Source organism: Astatotilapia calliptera, chromosome 7 (assembly GCF_900246225.1).
Source record: "Astatotilapia calliptera chromosome 7, fAstCal1.2, whole genome shotgun sequence".
Classification (NCBI taxonomy): Eukaryota; Metazoa; Chordata; class Actinopteri; order Cichliformes; family Cichlidae; genus Astatotilapia; species Astatotilapia calliptera.
This window is the reverse complement of record NC_039308.1, coordinates 28192657-28218341: the sequence shown is the minus strand read 5'-3', so window position 1 is coordinate 28218341 and position 25685 is coordinate 28192657. Positions and strand designations below refer to the sequence as shown.

Here is a 25685-nt window from a genome sequence, read left to right as displayed (position 1 = left end):
CGCCATGTAATCCATTTATTTCAACAAAGTAACTGTATTCTAAATACCACCTTTTTAAACGGTAACTGTAACGGAATACAGTTACTCATATTTTGTATTTTAAATACGTAACAGCGGTACATGTATTCCGTTACTCCCCAACACTGCTAATGAGGAATGTTGGAGTGTGCTATTAGACACAGGCTCAAACGTGTTCTTTATTCACTGAAGCTGGAGTATTAGGCTACGTTCACACTGCAGGGAAAGCGCATCAAATCCGACTTTTATGACCCTTTGCGACCCATATCCGTTCATGGTATGTCAGTGTGAACAGCACAAATCCGATATTTTCAAATCTGATCTAGGTCACTTTCGTATGTGGTACTGAATCCGATTCATATCTGATGTTTTAGAAAGCGACTGCTGTTTGATGGTTATGTTGCATTAAATTCGTCTTTTACGTCACTGACACAAGACAGACACCAATTATCAGCGCTAGAGAAAACAAATGAGAAAGCATGGCGGCCATTGTTATAGCACGGGCTCTCTTAATTTCTCAGTGTCCTTCTCTCTCTAATTTATTTCTCAAAATTCTGTCGGTTACGACTGTGCAGGAATTGATAGACTGCTTCGACAACACCTACTAGCTCTGTAGCCGCCATTTTTGCTTCCGCAAACAGAAGGCGTTGTGTGTGACGTCTTCTTTTGCGCATGCGGGCCGCTTTGAGGGCCGTGAACCGTTCACACTAGAGAGCGTTTGCTGTCATATTTCCTTTGTAGTATGAACAACCAGACAAAAAAAATCGGATTTGATCACAAAATCGGAATTGAGCATTAAGACCTGCAGTGTGAACGTAGCCTTAGATCAGATTAACGTCACATATATACAGTGAGCTCATCTTGACTTTGAAGGATACCGCAGTTTTTCCCCTATCCCAATGGATTTCTATAGAGTTTAAAATGTATGCCAGCACAGCCAAAGGTTACTATTCTCTTTATTCAACAACTTCTCAGGAATCATTATCTTCCACCGTCCAAAATTTCATTACTGCTAGCGTGCCAAGTCACAAAAATGCATTGATAAATTTAATCCATCATGTATTCTTCACCAACATGACTTTATAATGTAATCACTGCAGCTGCCCCGGTATCAAAAAGCTATTGCACACTCAGCACTAAAAAGATTCTTATGAGAATATATGTGACTGCAGTAACTGCAACAAGTGGTCAGTTAAGCAAAGTGTTATATCACATTTGTAGATGGCTACATGTACAGACTCGCACAATAATATGGACACATTTAGAACAGAACGAGTGTAAATTAAGATGTGAAGGAGGCAATCACAATCTGATCGAAAGTGTGATATCCCAGAGGGATTCTCTTATATTTCAGAAGAATGAGAAAACTTGTTCCAAGAGATTTAAAATTAATTTCATGACGTGTTTGCCCTGAGTTTGTAAATGCAAGGTGGTCTTACTTCAGATTTCCAGTCCTCTGAAAAATTATTCTGTTTTTATTTAAATGAAACAAGCAATTTTTACCTGTGACTGACTTCGTAATGATATTTGGAGGCTATCGCCCTTAATTTTGCCCTCAGTTTCTTTTTATGAGCAAAATAAGCTAATAATCCATATGAATCACATGTAAGCAATACATTTAATATATTATTTATTGCATTATGTGTCTCAAATAATTAGACAATGAGAATTTCAAGATATAAGTATGAAGCTTAAAGTCATTTACTGTCATATGAATAAGAGGACTCTATGCAAAATCTAAGTACACCCTAAATTACAGATTCAGTTACTTATAAAACCATCTTTAGCAGGAATAACTTAAAGTACTTGTTTTCTATATGACTTTGTAATGCCCTCACACTGTTGTGTGACTTATACAGGGTCATTGCAACACCTTGATTCTTTCTGTTGTCAATGTTCTATGCTTCATTGTACTGAGATCATTGCCCTGTTGCATGGCCGAAGTGAAGCTTCAGCAGTTCATCAGATTGCCTAGCATTTGGCTCTAGAATAGTTTGGTGCAGGGGTCCTGTGGCTGCAAAACCAACCACCAACCACCAAATCATCATCACTAAAGTGTTGTGCTTGACAGAGGTGTTTGTGCCGATACGATTTGTTTGTTTTTTGCCAAACATCTTTGTTTTGGTCTCATCTGTTCAAAGGACATTGATCCAGACGTCTTGTGGTTTCTTCAGATTCAGTTTTGCAAACATAAACAGTGCTACCATGTTCTTTTTAGAGAGAAGAGGCTTGCAACACTTCCAAACACACACTTGTTCATTTTTTTTTTTAAATCATACTGTCATGAACTTTAATATTTAATGTGCTAACTGGAGGCTGTAACATTTGAGGTATTGCTCCTGGGTTTTTTGCAGTTTCTCTGAGCTTGCAAGGTCTGACCTCTGGGTAATTCTGCTGGGGCATCCACTCATGGGAAGATTGTGTCATTGTGTTAACAAACAACTGAATGCTCCAGACCAGTAAATTGCCAAAGCCTTTACTTTTATAGTCCGTTGCATAGCATCCTGCGAAAACAATCTGTTTCACTTGACTGTTCATGGATTGTTTTTAAACATCTGCTTCTCCATATGCATATCTGTATACACACTCCCTGTATAACCTCCTTTATCCTTCCCACCTTTTCACTTTCTCAAGCTTCTCTATCATATACTGATTGTCTCATTTCTTTCTCTCCAGACGCTGCAGATGGGTATAAAGCATTTTTCTGGTCTGTTTGTGATGTTGTGTGTGGGCGTGGCTTTATCTTTGCTGACCACCATAGCGGAACACATTGTGTACAAGCTGGTGATCCCAAGGGTCAAGGAGCCACGCTTCAAATACTGGCTACACACAAGCCAGGTACGGACCAGACTCACACTCAAACACACATGTGGTGACCGTGACTGTGGTCACACTATAATTTAAAAATAGTTTGTGCAAGCAATTATGAAAAATAAGATTTATAAAATGAATGGTTTTTATCTACAGTTTCTGGTTTTGCAAATTTTGTGCATTTGTTTTTTGTTCTTGCTTTGTTGTTGCTGCTTATGGTAAAGTCTTTCAGACACTTAAAAATCAGACACATCATTTACAGTAAGCACATGTTGTTGCTTGTTTTCCAGAGATTACACCGGGCCCTCAACTCAGTCTTCACAGATGACAAACTACCGACTATTACAAAGCCTGAAAAGGGGTACTGTTATTGTCTTTAAAGTGTGGGCATTGTATTATTTCAGTTTGGTCTTTCATCATCTATACTTGATGAAACATCCATCCCTAAGTGACTGATCTGAATCTGATCTGAGCACATATGTGTTGTAATTATTTATGAATTGTTTGGAACATTTGTTTGTTATCTTCATCGGTACATTACAAAAATTCAGTACATATGGTGCAACAGATCCATTTTAAACACTTTATACCATTTTTTGTTGTTTTTGCTGTTTTTCGCAGGTGTGATGTAAGAATTGTTTATTAAATGCTGCTTATTTTCCCATCACTTTGGATTTTTAAACACAATAACATAGTTACATATTACAAACGAAGATGAAAAATGCTCCTAAATGTGATGCATGCTTAAATACACCACATTGACTGAGACTAAAAATGCAAACAAGGTGTTCCTGTAAGAAGCCAATATTTGAAAGTTAAATGGTGCATTGGCCAAATTATAAGCTGAACAGTAAGTGACATCAATTAATATCCAAATGGAAGTTAAGGGACCCATTTTTAATCAAAAACTAAATAGAAAGGTCAATCTGTTGGAAGCCAATTATCAGTGAGGGAAATTGAGAAAATAATCCACGCTGACGTCACGTGGTATTGTTGAAAACAGTGGGTGAGAAAGGGAGAATCAGTAAATCATGAAAGCGTCTTTATGTAGGCACTTTCAGTGTCCTTTGCATGGGGACATTTAATTTCACATATTAATACATATTAGTTGCATACACTTTGATACTGTGTGCCATAGCGTAGCCCTGCCCTTTTCACATTTAGCCATCAAGCATCTAATCATACCACCACCCTTTGTCTTGATTTGGATTTACTTGGTCTCCCCTTAGAAGCAAAATAAAGTTCCATTTTATAGTATAGTTCATTCACATCTACCACTCACTCCATACTGAGAGCACACTCAGGTGGAGCACTTAAAGTAAGGATTAAATACACTTAATAATTATGGAGCCGAGGCCATGTGAGGGATGCCTGTGGTAATGAGGATGGATTGCCTACTCTTGCATAATTATACTCATTCAATCAAGTTATTCTGCATGCTGTCTAAGAGTCAGAAATTATTACCGTCTCATTGTCAGTGCTCTGCCGAAAAACTTGTGTGTCAAAAGTGTCTTTTGTGCAATCAGAGCACTGAAATCAGATCTTCCCGTGCAGGATTTTATACTCTAGACAGTTTCAGTTAGAATTAAACTGTGCGAAACGATACCAAAATGCATCATTATCAGTCCTAGTCTGTACTGTATGGTACTGAAAATCGCTATACAGGATGACCAAATGGAACACATGGATGGAAATTAAATTGGAAATCACTACTACTTAGGATGAAGCTATAGAACATTTCATTTCCTAAGTGTGTTAACTGGGATGTAGGAAAACCCAAAGACAGCAGAGAACACTGTCTGTGTGAGATAATTAGCAGCAGTGTCTGTAATACCGTGAAATATTCTCGGATGGCCAGTTAAGATTGCATGCTTTGGTATCAAGCACAGTGTTAAGGTCATGAAGCTCTGGCAATGACTGACAGCCAGGCTAAAATAGGATTATCTGTCGCTCTGAATACACCAATGATATCAGTTACAATTCAGCTACAATACTCTGTTTCAGTAGTGGAGAATTGTTCCGTCTCTTTAATACCTAATACTAAAATTACGTAAATTAGTTGGGGGTTTTTTTAATAAATAGTAAACTTATTTAACATTGTATTTCATATCATTTTATTTACAGTTTTCTTTTTTTGTGGCCTTCCATTTAATATGCATTATTTTATTTTATTTTGTTTTTATCTGAGTAGGGTTTTCATTTTCTAATCCCACTGTCTCATTTAGGAAAATTTAAAATGTAGATATGATTCATGCCATGGCTGACATGTGCTTAGATGGAATTTGTGGCATGTTTTTAAAAACCTGCTGACACAGGTCAAAATAAGAGACAAAAAAACTGTAAGCTAGTTTTAAAGTAATTTACTTGAGACTGGTGTTCTACGCTGTAGTCCAATGCAGCGATTCTATATTTTGCTTAATAAAAGACACCCTCTGACCTCAGCATAGCAAGCTGCGTGTGTCTTGTTTTGACTGTTGATAGAAACATCTGTACTGATATACGGGCTAGGAAAATAAAAGTTACTGGTGAATAAAATGCAATTTAAAAAAAATCTTTTTAGCTTCGAGAACTGCTGCAGATAAGCGGAAGTAAGATGAGAAAACTTCACTGATTGACATGAGATAGAAAAATAACTGCAAGTACTGGAAGTTGTGATTTTCAATACTATCGGATGCTGTTTTGGTGTGTCCAAGTTTTGTTTTGGCCTCTCATATAAAGAATATATAAGTCAAATCGAGGGCATCTTTAGTTCAGGCTGGAAACAAAATCAAGCTAATAGTTCAGTCATATGCATTTGGCAAATCTCTTGCAGGGCGTGCTGTTTAGGTAATTTTAACTTCACACTTCAAGCTGCTTTGCAACCAAACTCTACCCCAGCTTCTTTTTTATGTAATGTGTCACTTAATGTCAGTTATCATTAATCATTCTTTGAATCTTTCTGCTTTTGGCTTTTCATATATGTTGGAAGGGTTGTGAGAATTTCACTGGAGGAGGACCAAAAATCTAACCTTTTAATCCAACCAGTGGTAATACACAGAAAGACAGCATTGAAGCACAAGTAATGCAGACATGGGGCAGGCAAAATGCAAAAACATGACAAAATATCATACAAGAGGAAACCAGAGACTAAAAACGTGGGCCGAAACAAATAAAAACACCAGGAACTCCAGAAAAAAAGGTACAGGAAAAAAATCACTAGAAAACTGGACTAGTAGTAACAAGACAATGTGGGAGAACAAATGGGTGTATATATACTGGGGTGAGTGATTAAGTAATTGGACACAGAAGAGTAATTGGTAGTTTGGGAATGGATGTAGAAAGCAACGCCGGTCAGATTAATCAGGTCATAGATTATAATTATCAAGGATGGAAAACTACTAAAGGGAGGAAGTAAAACTGATTAGAATACACAACGACTAATGATTACAAAATATAACAGGAAATGACTTGAACCGGAACATAACACTCCAAAACCAAAGGTGTGCAACTTTCCCAAACTTAAATAACTACACATGGAAACAACAGTCTTTCTATACATACATCTTGATTTTAAAGCATAGATCCAGTACATTATTATAGTGGAAAGTTGTCTCAGGCTGGAGAAAATGAATAAAAATGTGTGCTATGTGAAGAACACGTTCGAATGTTGCAGAAAAATAATGATTCGAATTTTGACATGACTTCAGTGTGAGTTGCACACATTATGTTGCACTTTCTGACCATTTTTCTTTCTGACCTTGATAAGCATTATATTTTGTGGGTCACTGCATGGTGGTAATTTCTACAAGGGCAAAAAAAGTAAAGTCTGTGTTCATATATTTTCCATTGAAATGGTGTGAACACTGTTTCAATCATTGTACCAATTCATAAAAGATGAAGGGGCTGCTCTCAGAGTTAACACCCTGAATACCAAATCAAGGAAAATTGCTTAGATGGATGGATAAACAATGAAGGAATCCAGCTTTTTAGTTAATGCGAAAGGAGGAAATGCTGTAGAATACTAATGAAAAAGAATCATCTTTATTTATCTCACACTTTTCAGAGCAGTGGAAGTGCTTTAAAACAAACAATAAATAATCAATAATATAAGCAGAAAAGAAGGATCATATATGTCAGTTAACATTAAAGTATACAAGTCTATAAACTGACTCCTTTTATTTCACCTTTGGCTTAAAAGCCTTAATTTTCCACAAATGCTTTAGTGCTGACAGTGCAAAGACCTCATACCTCTATTTCTTTCAATCTAAATGTTCTCAAACACACCGGGGACCTACCTGTGAATATCTCACTTCGTTCAGAACTTACATACTGGTCATATTTCCTGCCTTCACAGTATTCTCCAGTTCCATTTTGATCTGGCCCAGAATTCCTTCATAATAAGTGTTTAAACCGAAAATGGAAATATATATCAATTGATATGCATACATACATCTATTTTCACGTAACATAATTTCCTGTTTTACCAAAAGATAAAAAGATAACAGTTGTGACGATTCAAATATATTTTATCTACTTTTTATGGGGTTTATCATATAACCATGTTAAACACTGTGCTTAATGCTATAATATTTTTTTTAAAAAAGAAGCTAATTTTAAATATTAAATCAACAATAATATAACGTTAATGCATTAGTCAATGTCAGAATATGCAGCATAATTTTCATTGTTTTTAAGGTGTTCTTTTTTGAGCAGTGTACACAAATTTTTAACATCTGTAAAACAGTATGAAAAATTAAAATATTAAATTTTTTGTGTATTTTGGGTCACTTTGGAAAAAGACTGGTTTAAAGGATGAAATTTGTTTTATTTTTTACTTATTTCAAACATTAAAATTAGTCAAATTTGACCTGTATAGAATGTAATAGTTATAGAATAGTTGAAGAACTTCCTACTGGTTACATTTGTAAATGCTGAAACTTCCATGATTATCTCAGGACTTCAAAATGTTCCATCTTTTACTGCAGACACAAGTGCAGGTGTCCTCCTGTCAAAAAGATGCACACATGAATTTAATAAAATTAAAAACAACTCTTTTCATGTTGTGTGTCAGCTTTAGTCTCTTTTGATGTCTGGAGTATCAGATTAAATTCTCCTTGTTACTTTTTTTATCGCCAAGTGAAAATTCCTTTGATTCAAAGCGCTCGTCTGTTAGGCTTTACTTTGTATGATGAGAGTATCTCATCTTCACTGCTTTAATAAAATCATGTTAGTTTTTTTTTTCAGCTTGCAGAGGTGGTCCAGTAGATTTTAAAAAGTTTCTTTTTGGAAAGGAAAAGAAAAGAAATGTTGTTCTTTTGTTAGACTTCAAGTTCAATAAGGCCTACAGCAAACATTGGAGTTGAGAGGGAATATGTTTTATTGGTCCCTAATATACTTTAAAGTTGTATTTTCATCTTCAGTAATAAAGAGCAGACAGTTAAGGCAATCTGAGGTATTTTTATTATGGACTACAGTTTGTATACACAAAATATGTTTTCTTAACTTGACTTTTTGTATTTTGAATCATAAATATAATTTTGTTAAATGCATATTTTACAAAAATTGTGTGCTTCTTTAAATTGTAACACTGAATATTTCCCTTGGCTTTTAATTCTCTAACTTAACCAAACAGCTCATAATCTTTAATAAATCAATAGTAGACAATGAAGAAATAAATGAAGCTTATTATATATTAACTGAACTAAACAATGGAATAATAGCTAAATTTACAAAATCAGTTTAAATGATAAGGGCAACCTCAGCCTCTAGCAAACATTTCCATGGTTGGTGAAGCATAAAAGCAAGGACACAGTGGTATTTTCTCCAGTGATAACAGAACACTCATCTTCTCAACTTCTCATTTATGTAGTGTAAATGCCTTTATTTCTATCTTCTTCCTATTAAGTTCTTGCTGTGTTTTTTTACATGCTTTTTTAATCTTTTTCAACATGGGTTTATTTTCATAGTACAATCAAAGAAACTGACATATCACCAAGGTGAACTACAGTTACATGTTCTTTAGAGGTTGTGTAGCTTTGAAGTGCTAGTCAAACCTCTTTGAATTGTGAATTAATATTTTCTTGTTTGTTATCCTTCTACGTTGCTTGTTACGTGATATTAAATGATTTTTAAAAGGCAAGAGGAATGATGTACATTGGACAATGATTAAGGATCATAGTGCTACTAAGAATGGAGGACAGCAAAAGGGGGGAGGGAGGAAAGAAGAGGATTTGTAAGGTAATACATGTTAAAAGTGCAAATGAACATGAAATCCGTGGTGTTGTGTCAAAGTAATGTCTCTCTGGACCTTCAGTCCACATTACTGCTGCTAGTGCTTGTTAGCGCAAAGATCACAGTGGACCTGGGGTTGGATAGGAAAGGTTTTGGGGATCAGGGCTGGTGGCAGAGGAAATTAATTGGACATGAATTTGACTTCTATATTGAGCTCTGGCAATGTCTTCTTTTTTTTGTGTTCAGTACCTACATGTGGCGATAGCCTATTCATTAAAAAAACTTGTGCATAAGACTGGATCCAAGCATCTGCCAAATATTATTTGGTGAGTTGCTGCTATTCCTGTGGTTTTTCAAACTTGAACACCAGGTTCAAAGTTCTGACAAAACTGAATTGGCAATATAACCATTCAGCCAGTCCGATAATGAGATGTACTTTAAGAAATTCCAAAAACAATCAATCAATCAGCCTCTTACTTACTTGTTTTTTTAATCTTATTGTACTGTCATACTGACATTAAGATGTACATGAACATGAACATTTGAAGGTATGACTTGGGGTGAATTTGCTGTCGCGCCCATCCTGGGAAGACTGTGGCAACACGCCTGAATGCTCCACTGAACCAAACTAGTGGTGGTCACACTTGCTATTGGTCAGATAATCAAGTGCATTTGATCTGCAGCATCTGGCTGCTAGTTAGTCAAGGTGTCTTTATATGCTGGCAAGGCCTTAAGCCAAGCTAATATCCACCCACAGCTTTTCTTTAAAAAAATTGTTTTGTTTTGTTTCATTTTACCAAGAAATGTACACGGGCTTAACAGGATAGATATACCGGCATTTCCTTAGGGAGGCAAAAAGCAATTAAATGAGGAGGGTTTGGTCCTCATTACCTGGAATGACCTGAAATACTACAGAATCACTTTAAAAATCTATCATCTTTTAGTCCTACCTAGACTACTGTATCTGTTTATGTCTCTACCTATCAAAATCCCCAAATCTCAGTTCCATGACTGAGACAAACAAATATCTTGATTTATTTGGAGCGGGCGGAAAACCTAGAATTAAATATAGCACATTATTAATTCATAAAGATAAAGGCGGCTTCTCCCTCCCAAGTCTCCGAGATTACTACCTTGCTGCTCAACTCAAAATAGTTATACAATGGTGTGATGATACTTGTGGGGCCCGATGGAAAGACATTGAGAATATCTGTGGGGTCATTTCAATACAAGCCCTGATAGGAGATCAGAAACGGGCAACAGCTTGTAAGAAAAAACTGAACCCCTTGGCATCTTTTACATTGCTTATCTGGTTTGTGTGGGGAAACTGTTGCAAACCATACCCACATATCCTGGTCTTGTCGAAAACTTTCTAAATTTTGGGAAGATGTTATATCAAAGATAGAACAGACTATAGGCTTTAAATCAAAACAACGGCCCTTCATAACATTTTATTTAGGAGACTTACCCGAAGAATTAACAAGCAATAACAAATATCTCCTGAAGATTCTTACTGCTAGGCAAGGCAAGGCAAGGCAAGTTTATTTGTATAGCACAATTCAACAACAAGGTGATTCAAAGTGCTTTACAGAGACATTAGAAACAAGAACAAAAAAAAGGATGATTTAAAATTGATTAAAACAAGCAAACAAACAAACTAATTAACAAACAAACAAAACAGTATATAAAATCAAAACAGATAGAATCAGAACAGTAGATAAAATCAGTAGTTAAATGTAAGTTTTGAAATTTAAGCTTAAAAGTGTGGATTTGGTGCTTTATTCAAATGCAGCTACTGCTGCAGCGAAAAAAGCAATTACTCGTAAGTGGCTCTGTACTGACCCCCCTGTTCTGGACGACTGGTTGAGCGTTGTGGAGGAGATTCATAAAATGGAAAAACTCACCTTTTTGTTAAGGTTGCAAGATAATATTTATACCACAACATGGGACAAGTGGTTGAAATCTATCTGAAATTAGAATGGGATTTATTTATTTTTAATTCCTGTTTGTGCCTACTCACATCTATATAAACTTCTGTATGCCTCGCCGAGGCTGCTCTTACATCTGTAGATGTGTTGTCAATTCATGAATATAAAGTCATGTTCTCACTGCCAGAATTGCTTTGTAGGGAAAAAAAACTGTGTTTTTCAGTCGACTGCTTGTTTTGTTACTGTTGTTTTTGTTTGTTTGTTGTGTTCCTTTTCTGTTGTAAAAAATATGTAAAACCTTTATTAAAAATTAAGTAATAAAAAAAACTATTATCTTTTATGCACCGAATGAGAAGATTTTGTCTGCCTGCTAGAAAAAACATCAGTATATTACCATACTCACACTCTTGAGGATCCTTGAGCAAGATACTAACTGCAAATTGCTCTCCAATGCATTCAGAGGAACGATGTGTTTGAATGCTAGATAAAAAGCACTTACGTAGAAAAATTCATTGAAAAAAAAAGTGGTATGAATGGATGAGGCAAGTTGTGTAAAACGCTTTGACTGCTCAGGTAGAGTAGAAAGGTGCTATCTCAAGAATAAAAGCAATGTCTCTTATTCGAATACCACAGTCAGTAGGATTCAACTATGTTAAACAAATGTCCAAAGTTTCATGATGATTCAAAAATGATATTTAAATGTTGTCTACTGATCAGCCAGCAGAGCCATAAGTCATCCCTAAGAACGTGGTGCTTGTGTAGACAAAACAAACAATAAACAGGACAATACCCAAAGAACACCCTTTTCATGTAATGACATATTTAAGGAAAAGCGAAAAACTATTTCTTAGTAAGCAGTCACACTGCTATTCTTCCAAGACTCAATGTAACCCCCATAGCAATCATTTCCAGTCTTTACCCGCGTAAGCAATCTTCTAGAAATTGTTCAACTCTTTCAGTCCAGCTCTGTGTAAATTGCTGTTTGTCATATAACACGTTCAGAATTGTGTGTGCAGTGGCAGCTCATGGTTTAGCCATAGCTGATGCCTTGATTTTATATTGGATTCAGACTGGAAACATTTCAATTCAATTCAGTTTTATTTATATAGCGCCAAATGGCAACAAAAGTCGCCTCAAGGCGCTTTATATTGTACAGTAAACATGCAGTCAGATGAACTGATGAAGGTTTCTCCTATTTCCAGGTGCAATGAGGGAAACAACCAGTCTGCGCCTTGGAATCCTGCAGAGTCGTCCTACTGCAACAGGCGAAGGATCCTTCCACAAGAGATGCAAAACGACCTGGAATGCCCGTCATCCCAGGATCTCCCTCCTCCACCGCCCCCTTCTCCCCTCCCTCATCCCCACTCTCTCCCTCTGCTGGAGAAACCCCTGCCTATAGTAACTACCTCTAATGGTCGCTCTGACCTGTTAGGAAGGGGTTTGGACCAAGGACTGGGGCCAGGGCAGGGCAGTTCTGGGCAGTGCCGTGCTTTGGGAGTGGAGGACTGCGGTCCAGGTCTGGGACGGAACCCACTGGTTCAAGAACTGTCAGAACTGGAGAGTCAAATCCTTGTAATCAAGCAGCAGCTGCAGTCTGCCATGAGGAGGAAGAGAGAGCTTGAACAGTACCAATCAGAAAACCAGCAAGCAAACCAGACTGCACCCAGTCAGCCCACTTCACACCAGTCTAACCAGTTTGTTCAGTATACCCAGACCCACCAGCAGATTAAACAACACAAAAACACATGTCCGGAGCTGTGAAGCCAGTCCCAATTTGTCCAGGAAAGAGAACCCTGGTTAACACACTGGACTAGTTTTCAAAACCAAGCTGGGTCCCGGAACAAATCCTTGCCTGAGTTCTGAAGTTAGAAGCCTCAACGATTTCCAATAGCAGGATCCTCCTTATGGCTCTGGAGCTCCCCTCAACACTGCACTGAAATGTTCGGCAGTGATCAGATCCTACTCTGCAATTCCAAGTAGGACATTTTCTCACTCCTGGAACATGAGATTGAATTAGATGAGAGGTGCTGGATAAGGGCGAACCAGGGATCTTGAACCAAATCTGTTCTGTTGTATCACTGAAGAGCTTTGCAATTCCTTGCCCCTCTCAACTTCCCTTATATTACAGTTCTTTAACTCCTTTTCATGCCTATCTGGTTCTTTTACCTTTTTCCTGTTTATTTCTTCCTTTTGTCCCTGCCATGCCTCCCCCCCTAAAACCTCATTTTTCCAAGGGTACAGATTTGCTTGCTATGACATTAAGCCTGATCACAGATATGAGGACTCTTTGGTATTTAAGCTTAATAGACTAATTCACCTGAGTCTTTTAAGACTCACTGAGGATTTCAACTGACCTGAGGTTGAACCCAGTCATCTCAGTCTTCATGTTTGTGTGTCTTGCTGAAACCTTGTATCTTTCAGCTATTACCATTGATGTTTCTTGCTTTTGGTAGCATGTTTGTATTGATTAGGGGTATTTTTTCTCTAATAAGCTTTTGAAAGGGTCGGTCGGGTGGTTAGATGTAATCATTTTTTTAAAAAGATAAAGCTTTCGCAAGACACATTTACATACGTAATGAACACCAGGTTGACATTTTATGGTGGATTATAATAAGCGTACACACAATCTTATTTATGGGTCACTGTATAATGTCCTGCACTTCACTGATGCACACTGAATAAACAAAGTCACCTTAACTTGTCAGAGTTTGAGTTAGGGTATAGAAGTATTTCACAGTGAGATCACAACAATGGTAAGCTGGCAACATAAAACCTAAAACAGGATTAAATTGAACAGTCTCCAGCTCTTGAGGTCATACTGGTGCTCTTGTAACATTGTGACACAAAATACATACTTTTCAGTTCCTCATTTAAGCCAGCTGTTAAATAGTAACTGTATGAACACAGACCACTAGTTTAACTCTGACACGTTATTAAATGTGATTTGCATTCAAAAATGAACACAACACAACAGTTCCCTCTCTGGGGCCCTGTTTCCTTGCATCATTTGGGTTTGGACATGTTCTGTTATTAAATATCTTCTTTGCACTTATCTTAGTTGCTGCATTTCTTTTTTCCCCCAGTGTCTTAAAAATGTTCAATTTTACAGGTCTGTAAATGATTTCCTGTACAAATTAGAAAGCAGAGTGTGGCATGCTAAGACTCTGAGGCTTGCTCCTACCTCAACCTTGGTTTTAAGTTATTATGCCTCCAAAACCTTGACGCTGCTCATTGCAAAACAACTTATTTCAAACAGGTTTTTTAGAATCCTTAATCTCATTTATATCTGGCAGCAAAGTGGATTTACTGCCAAGTGACTCAAAGGAAGACCAAAAGCTCAATGATTTTAAGAGGATTTAAGGTATTTCCTTGCACTTACGAGTCCCCAGCTTCAGTAAGAGAGACAAGTGTGAATTTACACTTGAGAACAATGGCTGACAGCCACTGCAAACCAGACTTTTTTTTGTATTTATAAAAGCTTCACCATTTAGATTCATCTGTAGTTACTTATTCCAGGTCATTTTAATAGATTATTTTATAAAAACGTACAGCAGCTATATATTTAAAAAACTCAAACCACTCAGAGGTTTGTTCCCTACCTTGAAAACTACATTTGGTTGTTGCTATTCTTCACTCATATTGCTAGGGGACAGCAATTTGGACAGGAAGGCATACTCAGAACAGCTAACGATGACATTTTACGAAGACACGGCATGGTAAAATACCGCCGCACACACAAACACAAACAGCTCCTATCTATTTAGCCAGTGTGTCTGCAGGGTAAGCGCAGGCTGTCACAGCTGAAATGAATACCTGACAGAGCAAAAGAGCAAGTGCACAGACTGAGCCGTCAGCTTTCTTTGTGTCTCTGTGCGTGTACGCTTTGCTTAGCTATGACATAAACATCAGTGAAGTCGACGCGGCTGTAACAGGATGAATCACTAGAGAAGCTAAATAACCTGGTTTTAGCACAACTATGCTCATTTTAATCACTTTTCTAGGTAGCACAGGTAGCAGCTGGACAGGGGTGTGGTGTGAGGGAAAAGAAGGGCTGCCTGTCACAAGTTATAACATGAAAGAAGAATAAAGCCATATTCATGGTGTTTTTTTGAGTGCCTGTGTAAACACAGGTTCACTTAAACATCCCGTTTTTCTTCTGGCTTCACCCCCAAAGCAACAATATGAAGGATCAGACTCAAATTTCAGTCATCGGCATTCGTTTTACTTAACTTTTCATTCAAAAACAACCCTTAAGGTGTACTCGTACACGTTCTTTATTAAACTCGAAATTTAGGGTCATGGTCTCAGGGTTGACTGCTTGATTCAAACACTGACTGCCAGATTAATTAATGTTTACATTTACTGAGCATACACTCACAGTCAACTCTAGGCTGACTGACACCATGCCTATGAAGTCATTGGTGTAGCCGCACTCTGTTAAAACAGATGGTCTAAAACAAATCATTGCAACAGCTCACAGTTCAGTTTCCAGGGATGCATATCCTCTAAAAGCAGTAATCTTACAACTCTGTTTTAGAATAACTGACTGCTTTTATGTTTAACATGTTAGGCTTTGAGTGAACATGTGAATATTAGCATATTTCAATATGTCTGGAAATATGTGGCTTTTTCTCATCAGAATCTTATCAACCTATCAATCAATCAATCTTAGTCAGTCTGTCTATGTCTATGAGCACAACTCCTCTCCAGTAGACTATTTGACTCACAGGGTTGCCAACAGGTTATATTTTGGTTACAGGCCTGTGTGATTTTCTACATTTCAAGTCTATGATTTTAAGTTGTTAATGTGAATTTCTGTGCATGTAGAAACCAAAAGATTTGCAATTTACATCAATTTATCACAGTTTATTAACTGTATTAACACAGACAGCTTCGATAGTAGACCGACTGTCTTATTGTCGTTTTATTGCCATCCTAACATACCAAAGTCACCTTGAAGATGGCAAATGACTGCAAGTGGCTGCAGATCTAGTGCTTAACTAGAAAGCAACCATTTCAAAGGCAATGAGATTGCAAGTCTGTTGCATATGGTTGCAATATTTTGGTTGAACTGAAGGTTTGTTCAGTGAAATTGTCCTGTAACTCAAACATCTTGAATAACAAACCTGTTTTGGTTTTCTTCAACCTAGGAATGCAATATGTCCTTGGGCTGTTCCTGTAATAATCCAGTGACATTTAGTGATTAAGGACCAACTGCATTACACTTCCATCTTGCAAATAAAAATCCATCTATTTACTATTCAAATGAAATCAAGAGTTAACACTGGCTCAACTTTTAACATTCAGGAGTATGTAACACACTCATAGAAATGATGATGCACAGTGTTTAGGTATTGGAGAATTAATTAATCTAATGGGTACCCATCCAGTTTCATACATTATATTACGTTACATCACAGCGAATGGTCCAACAGTCTGTGATCGCTCAGATCAACATTTATCCATTGGCCTATAATCAGAAACTTGTTGACTGGAAGGATAATGTGACTGCATTTTTAGCATGCAGATGACACAGCAAAGGAGGTAGGATTTGTATGCAGCTGAAGTGACACTGCAAGGCTCAAATCAGGGGAAAAATGGTAAGTAATGAAAACAAATCTCTGGATATTCAGACAAACACAAGGACAGACACGTTTCACACTTCTTGCATCAAGGTAACTTACAAGTACTGACTGTCAAGATGGATTGTCCTTGTCGTTGGTCACATATTTTCTAAGTAAATGAAAAGTTACCATTCTCATTGAAGCGTTTGGGTACATAAAAAGAAACACAAGAGGACACACTGTTGCTACTGACTATTTAATTTTTTTGGACAAACGAAGAAAGAAAATATATGTAGCATTTCAGCTGAAATGCCTTTTTTTGTTCTCAAAGTAAAAGACAATTGTAATCACAATGATAATGAGTAATATCTATAAAACATCTTGACTTCTCTCTTCATGCTGGGCATATCTTCCAATAGGAAATGGAATCACAACATTGCATCACAATCCACTGGTGGTTTGGGGAGAGGGAGGGGTACCTCGAGGAGGAAAAGTGAAGCAGGAGTCATTAGCCTGGTTTTCAGTGAGGAGGACTAACCAGGCCTCAAGTAAATTACTCAGTTTCACTTGAAAATAATCTCTTATATTTTTCGCCATGTACTTATTAGGGATGTCTTCCATTGGAATTTCAGTAAATATAATTGGAAAACCATACCAGCATAATCTATACACGGATCTGGCACGGGCTAGCTCCTCTGGATCTCTCCATAGAGAGCTTCCTGTTAACATCAAAGTAAATCTGCAAATTGGGGTGAAGCACACTGATACCATGCATTTAAGCCAATCAGATTTTTGTATATTTAGCCTGATGACATGTCACTACAGGTGCAAAAACACATTTTCTGAGCATTTCAGTGACTCATCCTTGCCATTTCCTCCTAAGGGGAGAGGAGTTGTTCCCCAAACAACTGATACCAAAACATATCCAGGTTTACAGCAGGCAAACAGGTCCAAATGGATCATAATAGTCATACATATTAACAAAAATCCATAAAAAATATGACCTGACATGGTCAGTTAATGTACAGAGATAATAAAAAGAAGGATTCTGTCTTTTTTCTGTACAAATGACAAACACCACAGAACAACAACATCAATATTTTTTTTTCCATAGCAGATTTTTCTAACCGAGTGGGGTACATGTGGTGATTGACAAGGCATTTCACCCGGCAGGATGTGATGTAAAACAGAGTGAGTCAGCTGACAGGAAGTGTGCAGGTTTTAACATCGTCAGGATAGGCTACGGCACTCGCTCATACAAAATGTACAAAACACCGTCCTCTAACTACAAACAGCACACCTTGGAGGAAAAAAATGTCCCATGTTTCAATGATCTCAAATAACCTGGAAAAACAATCTGTGCTTATGTTGCGATTTGTGATATTGTTGCCTGATCTGTGTGCCTTGGGAGGTTGAACTGAGCATAGCCCAACTAAATGAAAACCACTGCAAACATGGTGTATTTTGTCCCCCAGGTGATTTAAACAGATATATCAGGAGTGGTTTTTGTAAGCATTCGGAGCCACGTGACATGCGTCCTCGTCATTGTGTCTGGAAGTGCTGTGGAGACGCAAACGTGACCCGGTGCTGCCCCCTTAGTCATGTGACCTCTGTCATCGATGCCGAGTGGTTCTGAAAATGGATGTTGGAGGGAGTATGGGGGGGAAAAAAGGGACAGGGGTAGAGAAAGACAAAGAAAGAAATGAAGTGGATGGAAACAGAAAGCGTGGAAATGAAAAGGAAGAGGAAATCACGTGTCAGCTGGTGCCAAGAGTGCTCTGTGTTAAGTTTCTGTGCATTTGGTTAGGAGGAAAGGGGTGAAGTGCAAACGTCAAGCCTGCCACGTGTCATTGCTTAGTGAACAAAGAAAGAAAGAAAGGATATAGAAAGAAGGAGAAAGAAGGATAGTACATTTTTAACCAAATAACTTATTGATAACAGAAAATTATCTTTGGATTTATGCACCACCCTCACTTGGACCTTCTAAAAAGGGCATGAAAAAGTAGAAAAAAAAGTTCATGGCAATAAATTACAGTGACACCAAGTTCCAGAATTACAGAATTCCTTATCTGAGGGGAGGAATTTGCTTTAAGCTGCAGGCCTTGAGGGAATTCTGCCAATTAATGAAGAAAGATAATGTGCATCATAGAGATTAAAGTTTATGGGATTCCAGGTTAAGTGTTTTTAGCTACCTGTGCGCTCAGGGTCTCCAGTGGGCTCTCCACACGGGGGAAAGTCATCAGAGGCAGACCGCGGTACTCCTCAGTCTTCTGTTTTGCCGCTGCACTGTGGACACCTTTGAAGTTATTCACCACACATATACCCTGTAAGGTATGAGGACAGTTTAACATTAATAGTGAGACAGGCAGAAAGACACAGCAAATCACACGAACATTAGAAACTCAAACACAAAAAGTCCGAAAAAGTTGTTTAAACTCTATAAAACGAGTGAAGAGACTTTGTAGCGTAACTTGATGTTACAGCCGTGTTCACATCTTGGTGAGGCTGCACAGTGGTGCTTTGAGGTTAATGCTATCATCAGTAAAGTTGCTACGGTGATTTAAGGAGGTATAGCCGAGGTTGATCACTGATACGTTTTGCAAATAAATGGGCAAACCGAAATGTTGACTTGAAGATCAAGTGTCTACAATTCATCCAAAGGGTTATGAATATATGTAATAAATAGTATGATAATCCACAACAACAGCTGTTGAGATTTCACTAATTCACAAATTTCAAGGAAAGGGCAGCTCAGCTGATTTTGGTCATTGTATGAATTGATATGGCTCATTTGGAAAGGTACAGGTGAGGATAGGAGAATGACAGTCTCTATAGTAGGTTTCTGAAAATCCGTTATTCATCATTAACTGTTCCCCCCATACTAAACTCTACGCAGTGTGTGTGTGTGTGTGTGTGTGTGTGTGTGTGTGTGTGTGTGTGTGTGTTAGAGAGAGAGAGAGAAAGTAAAAGAGAGCGATCCCCTCTCCCAAATAACATTTGTTCCCAAAAATGCATGTGAATTTGAGGGAAAGGAAAACACGTCTCTCTATTTATGAATGTCATTATAATCCTTAAGGGCTGGACTGAACTACTGGATGAGCGCCCAAAAAATTAGTTTTGTTCAAGGGGATATTATGCAGTCAATTTTGATGCATCTTCATGTTACAGTCTTGCTTCATACAGACCAGTCGCAAGGAGCTTGGATGACCTCGGTCATTTTGTTTGGAGGCATGAGCTGTGATGTTGTTTTAAGGTACAGGTTCCTCTAGCCACCGATCTGACAATTAGTATTTGTTTTTTTTTAATTTTAAAAGAAATCCAGGGCCACATCTGGTGGATTTTTTAAAAATAAAAGAGCTAATGGAGGTCTGAAGCCCAGTGTGAGTCTGCTGATCAAAGGGCATTCTGGAGCAGGCCGTCTCCCTTTTGGTTGTTATTTTCATTTTCAGGATTGCTGGTTTGATCTTACAGTGCCCTCCCCCATACAGTGTCATGTACCTACAAACGTTGCAGAAAACTAACATCCTGTTCCCTTTCAGCTTTAAACGCCGCAGCAAGAGCCAGCTGTTATAGGGTTTTTTGCTACCTTAAAAAATTCTCTGGTGGGCTTTTCTTTTCTTTTTTTTTTTTGGTGTGACGTGGCTACATTTTCCACATCAGAACTTTTACTGCAGTGATATAACGTTTATATGGGTATAAAAGAGCAATCAAACATTGCGTGAGTCCCTTAAAGCTGGATATCATTTCATCTAGCCAGCAGAAATGCTTCAGGGTGCTAATCTTTGTGGGCTAACAGGTGCAGAAAACAGATGCTGTTTCTTCATTTATATGTTTATAAATTAGAGGTAATTGTATTTTTTCCATTTTGTCCACTAGTCAGAATTTTTAATGGTAGAGACACCAGTAAGGTTGCAGTCTTTGTTAACTCCTCCACAGACTAGTTAATCAAAGAAGGCAGCCTAAGGGAGATCCCACCCCACCAGACACCAACCGTGCCCTCAGGCAGCAGCAAAGGAGAAAATGAAGCAGGAGGAAGCTCAAGGTTTTCTTGTTTGTGGCTGTTCATGGGCATTGAATTTCTAGAGCTCCCAGACCAAGTAAATGAGTGAATTATAGCTCCTAGGGCAGAATTTACAAATAACTATCCTGTTTGACAATTCTTTACATTTTTATCACAAGTTTAAATTGCATATTGATGTGGCTGTTGTAAACACATTTCTATTAAACTGAACCACCTCCTGCTTTTTCATTCCCCATTGTGTGTCCTGTCATTCATGCAAAAACAGACGTGTGTGAACTGCCGCCTACTGTTTCAGATGAAGACAAAGTGAATCTGAAGATTGCCACTGAAACGCTGAATTGAAAAATCATTTAGAAACTTTCCTGGTCTCAGATTTTTGCAACAGAAAAATGCTGCTTTTTCCCCAGACTTGTGATTAAAAGAAACTTGAAACTGTGTTGGTGGTTCAGCACTCAATGCAATGTATTATTTATTTTATTTTCCTCCCAGTGGAAAGTAGTTTGTTGAGGTGGTTATGAAATGACTTTGGATTACTTTGCACCATCACCTGAGATGCACTGTTCAGTAACGGTTATTTAATTGTGTTTTTTGTCCCCTCACCGTCAACCGGTTGTGGCAGGACTTTTCTTCCTGTTAAAAGGAAGTTTTTCCTTCCCACTGCTGCCAAGTGCTCGTTCAAAGGGGGTTGTTTGATTGTTTCAGGTTTCTCTGTATTATTGTCAGGTCTTTACCTTACAATATAAATCGCCTCCAGGTGACTGCTGTTGGGATCTAGATAAATAAAACTGAATTGAATTGATTGAACTGAATGTAACCATATGATCTTATGCTTTACATAATTTCATGTATCAGCATAAATCTCCATCCCAATCCAGTCACACTCTTGTACTTCGAAGCAGCAAAGTGATACGGTTTGCATCTCCACCCTTACAAAGTTATTTTCTATCTTCACATTGCCCATTATGCAGATAATTCAAGACCCTATTTTATCAATTCATCTTTGATAGCAGATGAATTGTAATATTACCTCTTACAGTGGTTGCGACTTATATGAGTCATGCATGCCTTTTAGGTGTCATTTCTACATGCTGTGAATTCGTTTGGAACCACTTTCAAATTTCAGGGGATTTAGCTTCTATTAGACTCAGCAAGTCAGCATGCGCCTTCCCTTGAATCAAGTGGACAGCTTTATATCTTATGTTACCAACATCATCCCGGAGCCAATTCTAAAACCAAGTTCTTAACAATGATCCCTCAATCTGCTGGCAGCGGACAAATCTCTTGAAAGACCAAAGGCATTTGCTGTTTGGTGAGTCCATTCAGATCTCCTCTCTGTGAGCACTGATAGCAGCAGGATTTAGACTATACCTGCTTTCAGCTTTCTCTTTATCAATTCATTTCCTGCAAGATAGCAGTCCATCAACTTGGCTCAGTTCTCATGTGAAACGAGTTTGATAAGCTTCATTGTAAATATAAGGCAAATACAGGGGAATATGGTCAACCTTCATTCATGGTATGCTGATAATAAACTGAAAATAATGTTCAATGACGTAATGACAGATTTCCTTTTCTTTAAGCACTTGAGTTAAAGGCAACTAGACTTACACTTCAAGGCCCTTAAGACTACCATGACCTGGATGGGTGAGAACCTGCACAGACAACCCCATTTCCTTTTATCTTTTCCTGAAGATCAATGGCATAATGTATATCACTTTTAACAGTTTAATCACTGAAAGCTACTATCAATTATCAAAGAAACAGGTGCAGTGGATCCACCTCCTCATGGGCAGGGGCGGGGATAGCTCAGTAGGTAGAGTGGTGGTCCCATGATCGGAAGATCAGGGGTTTGAATCCACTGAACGGCTACCCTGAGATACCCCTGAGCAAGGCTATAGTCCCTACACACTGCTCCCCGGTGCACCTGCTGAGTGGCTACCCACTGCTTCACTGGGTGAATGGGTCAAATGCAGCAAGAGTAATTTTCCCCACAGGGATCAATAAAGTATACATTATTTTTATTATTATTATTATGCAGCAAGAAAAAGATGTGACCACACTGAACCTGACTGTTTTGCACCACAGCAGGAATTATTTAAAGAATAACCAAGACCAAGCTTGACCTGCACATGTAAATCACACTATTCCAATGCCACTAACTTTCTTTGGTGCAATATTGAGTCAGACTCTTAATTTGTGACCTTTTTTTTTTTTTCACTTTTTGAGTCGTGACCAAATCGAGATTCTGGCATTTTCACTAATCTCTGCTGTCCTTGGTATTTAGTTCTAATTAGTTTAGCATACACTCTACTAAAACATTACATATATTAAACATTAGCACTTTAATACCATCACTGTAGACAGATGACAGCTGTAAAAGGACTGATTTTCCCTTCATATCAACCAATGTACAAATAACAAACCTCTAGCTTCTTCTTCTTATCTGAGTCTCTCCTCCATGTGTCTCCCGCATTGGCACTCAGGACTCAGCGGCAATTAGAAGTAATGAAGCCTCTGAGGTTATTAAATAAATCTTTTTGGATAGTGGGGGCAGGGGGTGGGGGTCCCCTTCACCTTCCTTTCTCCTGAGTGAGCTTTCCCATTCAGCACAAAACAACGTGATCAGTTTAAGTTGCAGCTATTACCCTGAATTTAATCACAGCATAAAATATGATGAATAGTCTGAAAAAAGCACATTAACTTGCAGCAGAAGCCAAGCAGTTTGACTAAATCTCGCAGGACAACTGATGTTGATTTTACATTATGGACAGCAGCCCAGTGAAACTGCTGTCTTGCTTGGAAAGATGAGCCCACTTTGCACATCTTATCCTCGGCAACTGCTACGGCAGTTATTTTACGAAGGTAAATAACAGGATGCCTAACCTCTGGAGTACGGAATCTGAATTAATCACATCACTGGTTACCTCCACGATCTAAAAATTAATTAAAAGTAGTGTTTACCTCATTTTTCTTCTCTTTTTTTGTCCTTGCGCTTACAGATTTCAGGTTGAATCTTGGGTTGTTCACTTCCTTCTTCTTTTCATCTTCTCCAATACCCCACAATCAGCCAGTGTATTCTTAACTTGATCAATGTAGCTTAAATTACCTTTATCTAAACCTTTATTGAGCATAACATAAATCACACCTCATTCTTTTTTCACCTTTTTATATACTTGGTGCCCTCTCCAACACTTGTACTGTCACTAAAATGAATTTCATCAAAGATATACATAAAAATATTTGCTGTATATAAGAATTTTAAGGCATAAATTTTCACATGGTTGACTTTGAAATGAAAACAAACCCACGTTAAAGGCTCTGGGAAGCTGCAGCTTGAATTAATCATCCAATTACCAGTTTGGGTTTGTTCCAAAATGAAGCTCAAAATGAATATTATAATTTGAAAGTAGCTCATGACCAGAATCCACCTTCTCTTTTCTCTCTTCTTCTCCGACCCCTTCTCCACCACCTTCCCAAACCTAATGCAAGTTTTAGTAGTCCTCACCAGAAACAATGCAATAGCTGATCCCAGTATAAATCCAGCCACTACATCTGAACAGTGGTTTCGATACTCTGAAACTCTGTTGAGGCCGGTGAGGAAGGCGGAGCAGAGTGTGCCCAAACAGAGCACTGGTTTGGCCAAGCGGCTGGACTTGGTCTTGATTGTACTGGTGATGTACATCTAGAAGGAGAAAGGTGGAAAGATTAGACTGTTCTTTGTCCCAAATGTCTTTAACGAAAACAAAACCAAAAAAAACAGGCTCCTGCTCTTCTGTTTAGGTGGATTAGGAACAGAGATCCCATGCAGAACAACTGGAGGTTTTCCCACTAAAATAAAGTCAAATATTTTACCATTTCTTTTTTTTTTTTTTTTTTTTTTTTTTTTTTTTTTTTGGAAGTGACATCAGAAACAGCAGCATGTGACATCACGTGATGGCGGAGCTTCAGTTCATCCTTTGTCATCCTTTTTTTTTTTTTTTTTTTTTTTTTTTTTAATAGGACAGGGGGAAAGAATGAAAGAAAGAGGGGGAGAGGAAGAAAGAAAACCAAAGGGGAGAAGAGACGGTGAGAAGGGGGGGAAGAGAAAAAAAAAAAAAAAAAAAAACTCCTGGGTCACCTGTATGGAGAGAAAGAAAAACAAAAAAAACAGGGGAGACAGCAAACAACAAAGAGCAACATAATAATAAAAAAAAAAAAAAAGCACCATCACAATAAACTAGCTAGTCATAGATATCAATAGTTACTAAATAATAAACGATATTGTGCAGCACGCAAGATAGACAGTGCACAGTGTGCTTTGAGGCAGCAGCCAAGAAAGCTGTAGTCCGCATCTGTGAATACCCATGTGTACACCTGTGTGCATACCTGTGTGGATCAGCATGCTTGCATTCCAAAGGTTTCTCCATGTAATAATCTGCTAGAGAGTGTGGGGGGCCACAGCCCTGTCCTCAATGGTATCAAGCAGGTATGGAGGAGATCAAAACTCCAGACATCCAGAGGCCCCCAGAACACAAGAGACCAAGGAAGACCCACAGAGGGGCAGCCGCGCCACTGTCCCAGTAAGAGCTAAGGAGAGTCCCAGATGAGAGCTCATTCAGCAGCCGCGGAGCAGAAGCCAGGGGGAGTTGCAGTGACGCGCCCGTGAGCTCCGCCGGCAGCCAGCTGTGCCTGAGTGACCGAGCCCCAGGCCGAGAGGCCGGGGGCACCCCACCTCCAAAGTGGCCCGAGCGAGCCCCAATAAGCGGCCGCCAAGGAGTGAGCCGGTGTGTGCCCGGACGCCCACCCCCAGATACAAAGAACCACCAACGCACCGATACCTGAGGGAGTCCGCCACCGGCAGGGGAAGTGGTGGTGGGTGGAGATAGGCCTCCAAACCTTGGAGGGCCCGAAATGTCCCCAGAGAGGTGGCGTCTGATACCCAACCTGACATATAGACACAGACATACAGGCACACACAGACACAAACATCCATTCCCACCCTCATGCTCTCATATGTACTTCACACTCAACCGACGTGGAGACAGACATAAAGAGACGCTGTATACACGATCACACTCCCCAAGCGTACTCTACTAACCGGGTCTAGGTACCCTTGCCCCTGGAGGGGGGAACTGCACCCAGACCCAGGTGGTGTTA

The 25685-nt window shown here is 38.6% G+C and overlaps 2 protein-coding genes across 9 annotated transcripts in view; one reads left to right on the top strand and one right to left on the bottom strand.

Moving 5' to 3' along the window:
- The window catches only part of grin3a (glutamate receptor, ionotropic, N-methyl-D-aspartate 3A), a 53977-nt gene extending 38438 nt beyond the window's left edge, over positions 1–15539 (top strand). The window contains exons 8-10 of the mRNA XM_026174200.1: positions 2695–2856; positions 3120–3190; positions 12170–15539. Of these exons, the coding sequence (XP_026029985.1) occupies positions 2695–2856; positions 3120–3190; positions 12170–12728 (792 nt within the window). The 3' untranslated portion in view covers positions 12729–15539. The remainder of the gene's footprint in view (positions 1–2694; positions 2857–3119; positions 3191–12169) is intronic.
- Positions 15540–16773: 1234 nt separating this feature from the next.
- plppr1 (phospholipid phosphatase related 1) overlaps positions 16774–25685 on the bottom strand; it is a 131946-nt gene continuing 123034 nt past the window's right edge. For 6 of the 8 annotated variants that reach the window (XM_026174205.1, XM_026174204.1, XM_026174206.1 and 3 more), the window contains exons 6-8: positions 24055–24231; positions 18724–18855; positions 18391–18644 (exon numbers count right to left, since the gene is read on the bottom strand). In XM_026174205.1, the coding sequence (XP_026029990.1) occupies positions 18597–18644; positions 18724–18855; positions 24055–24231 (357 nt within the window). In that variant the 3' untranslated portion in view covers positions 18391–18596. The other 2 variants (XM_026174207.1, XM_026174208.1) reach the window with 2 other exon arrangements.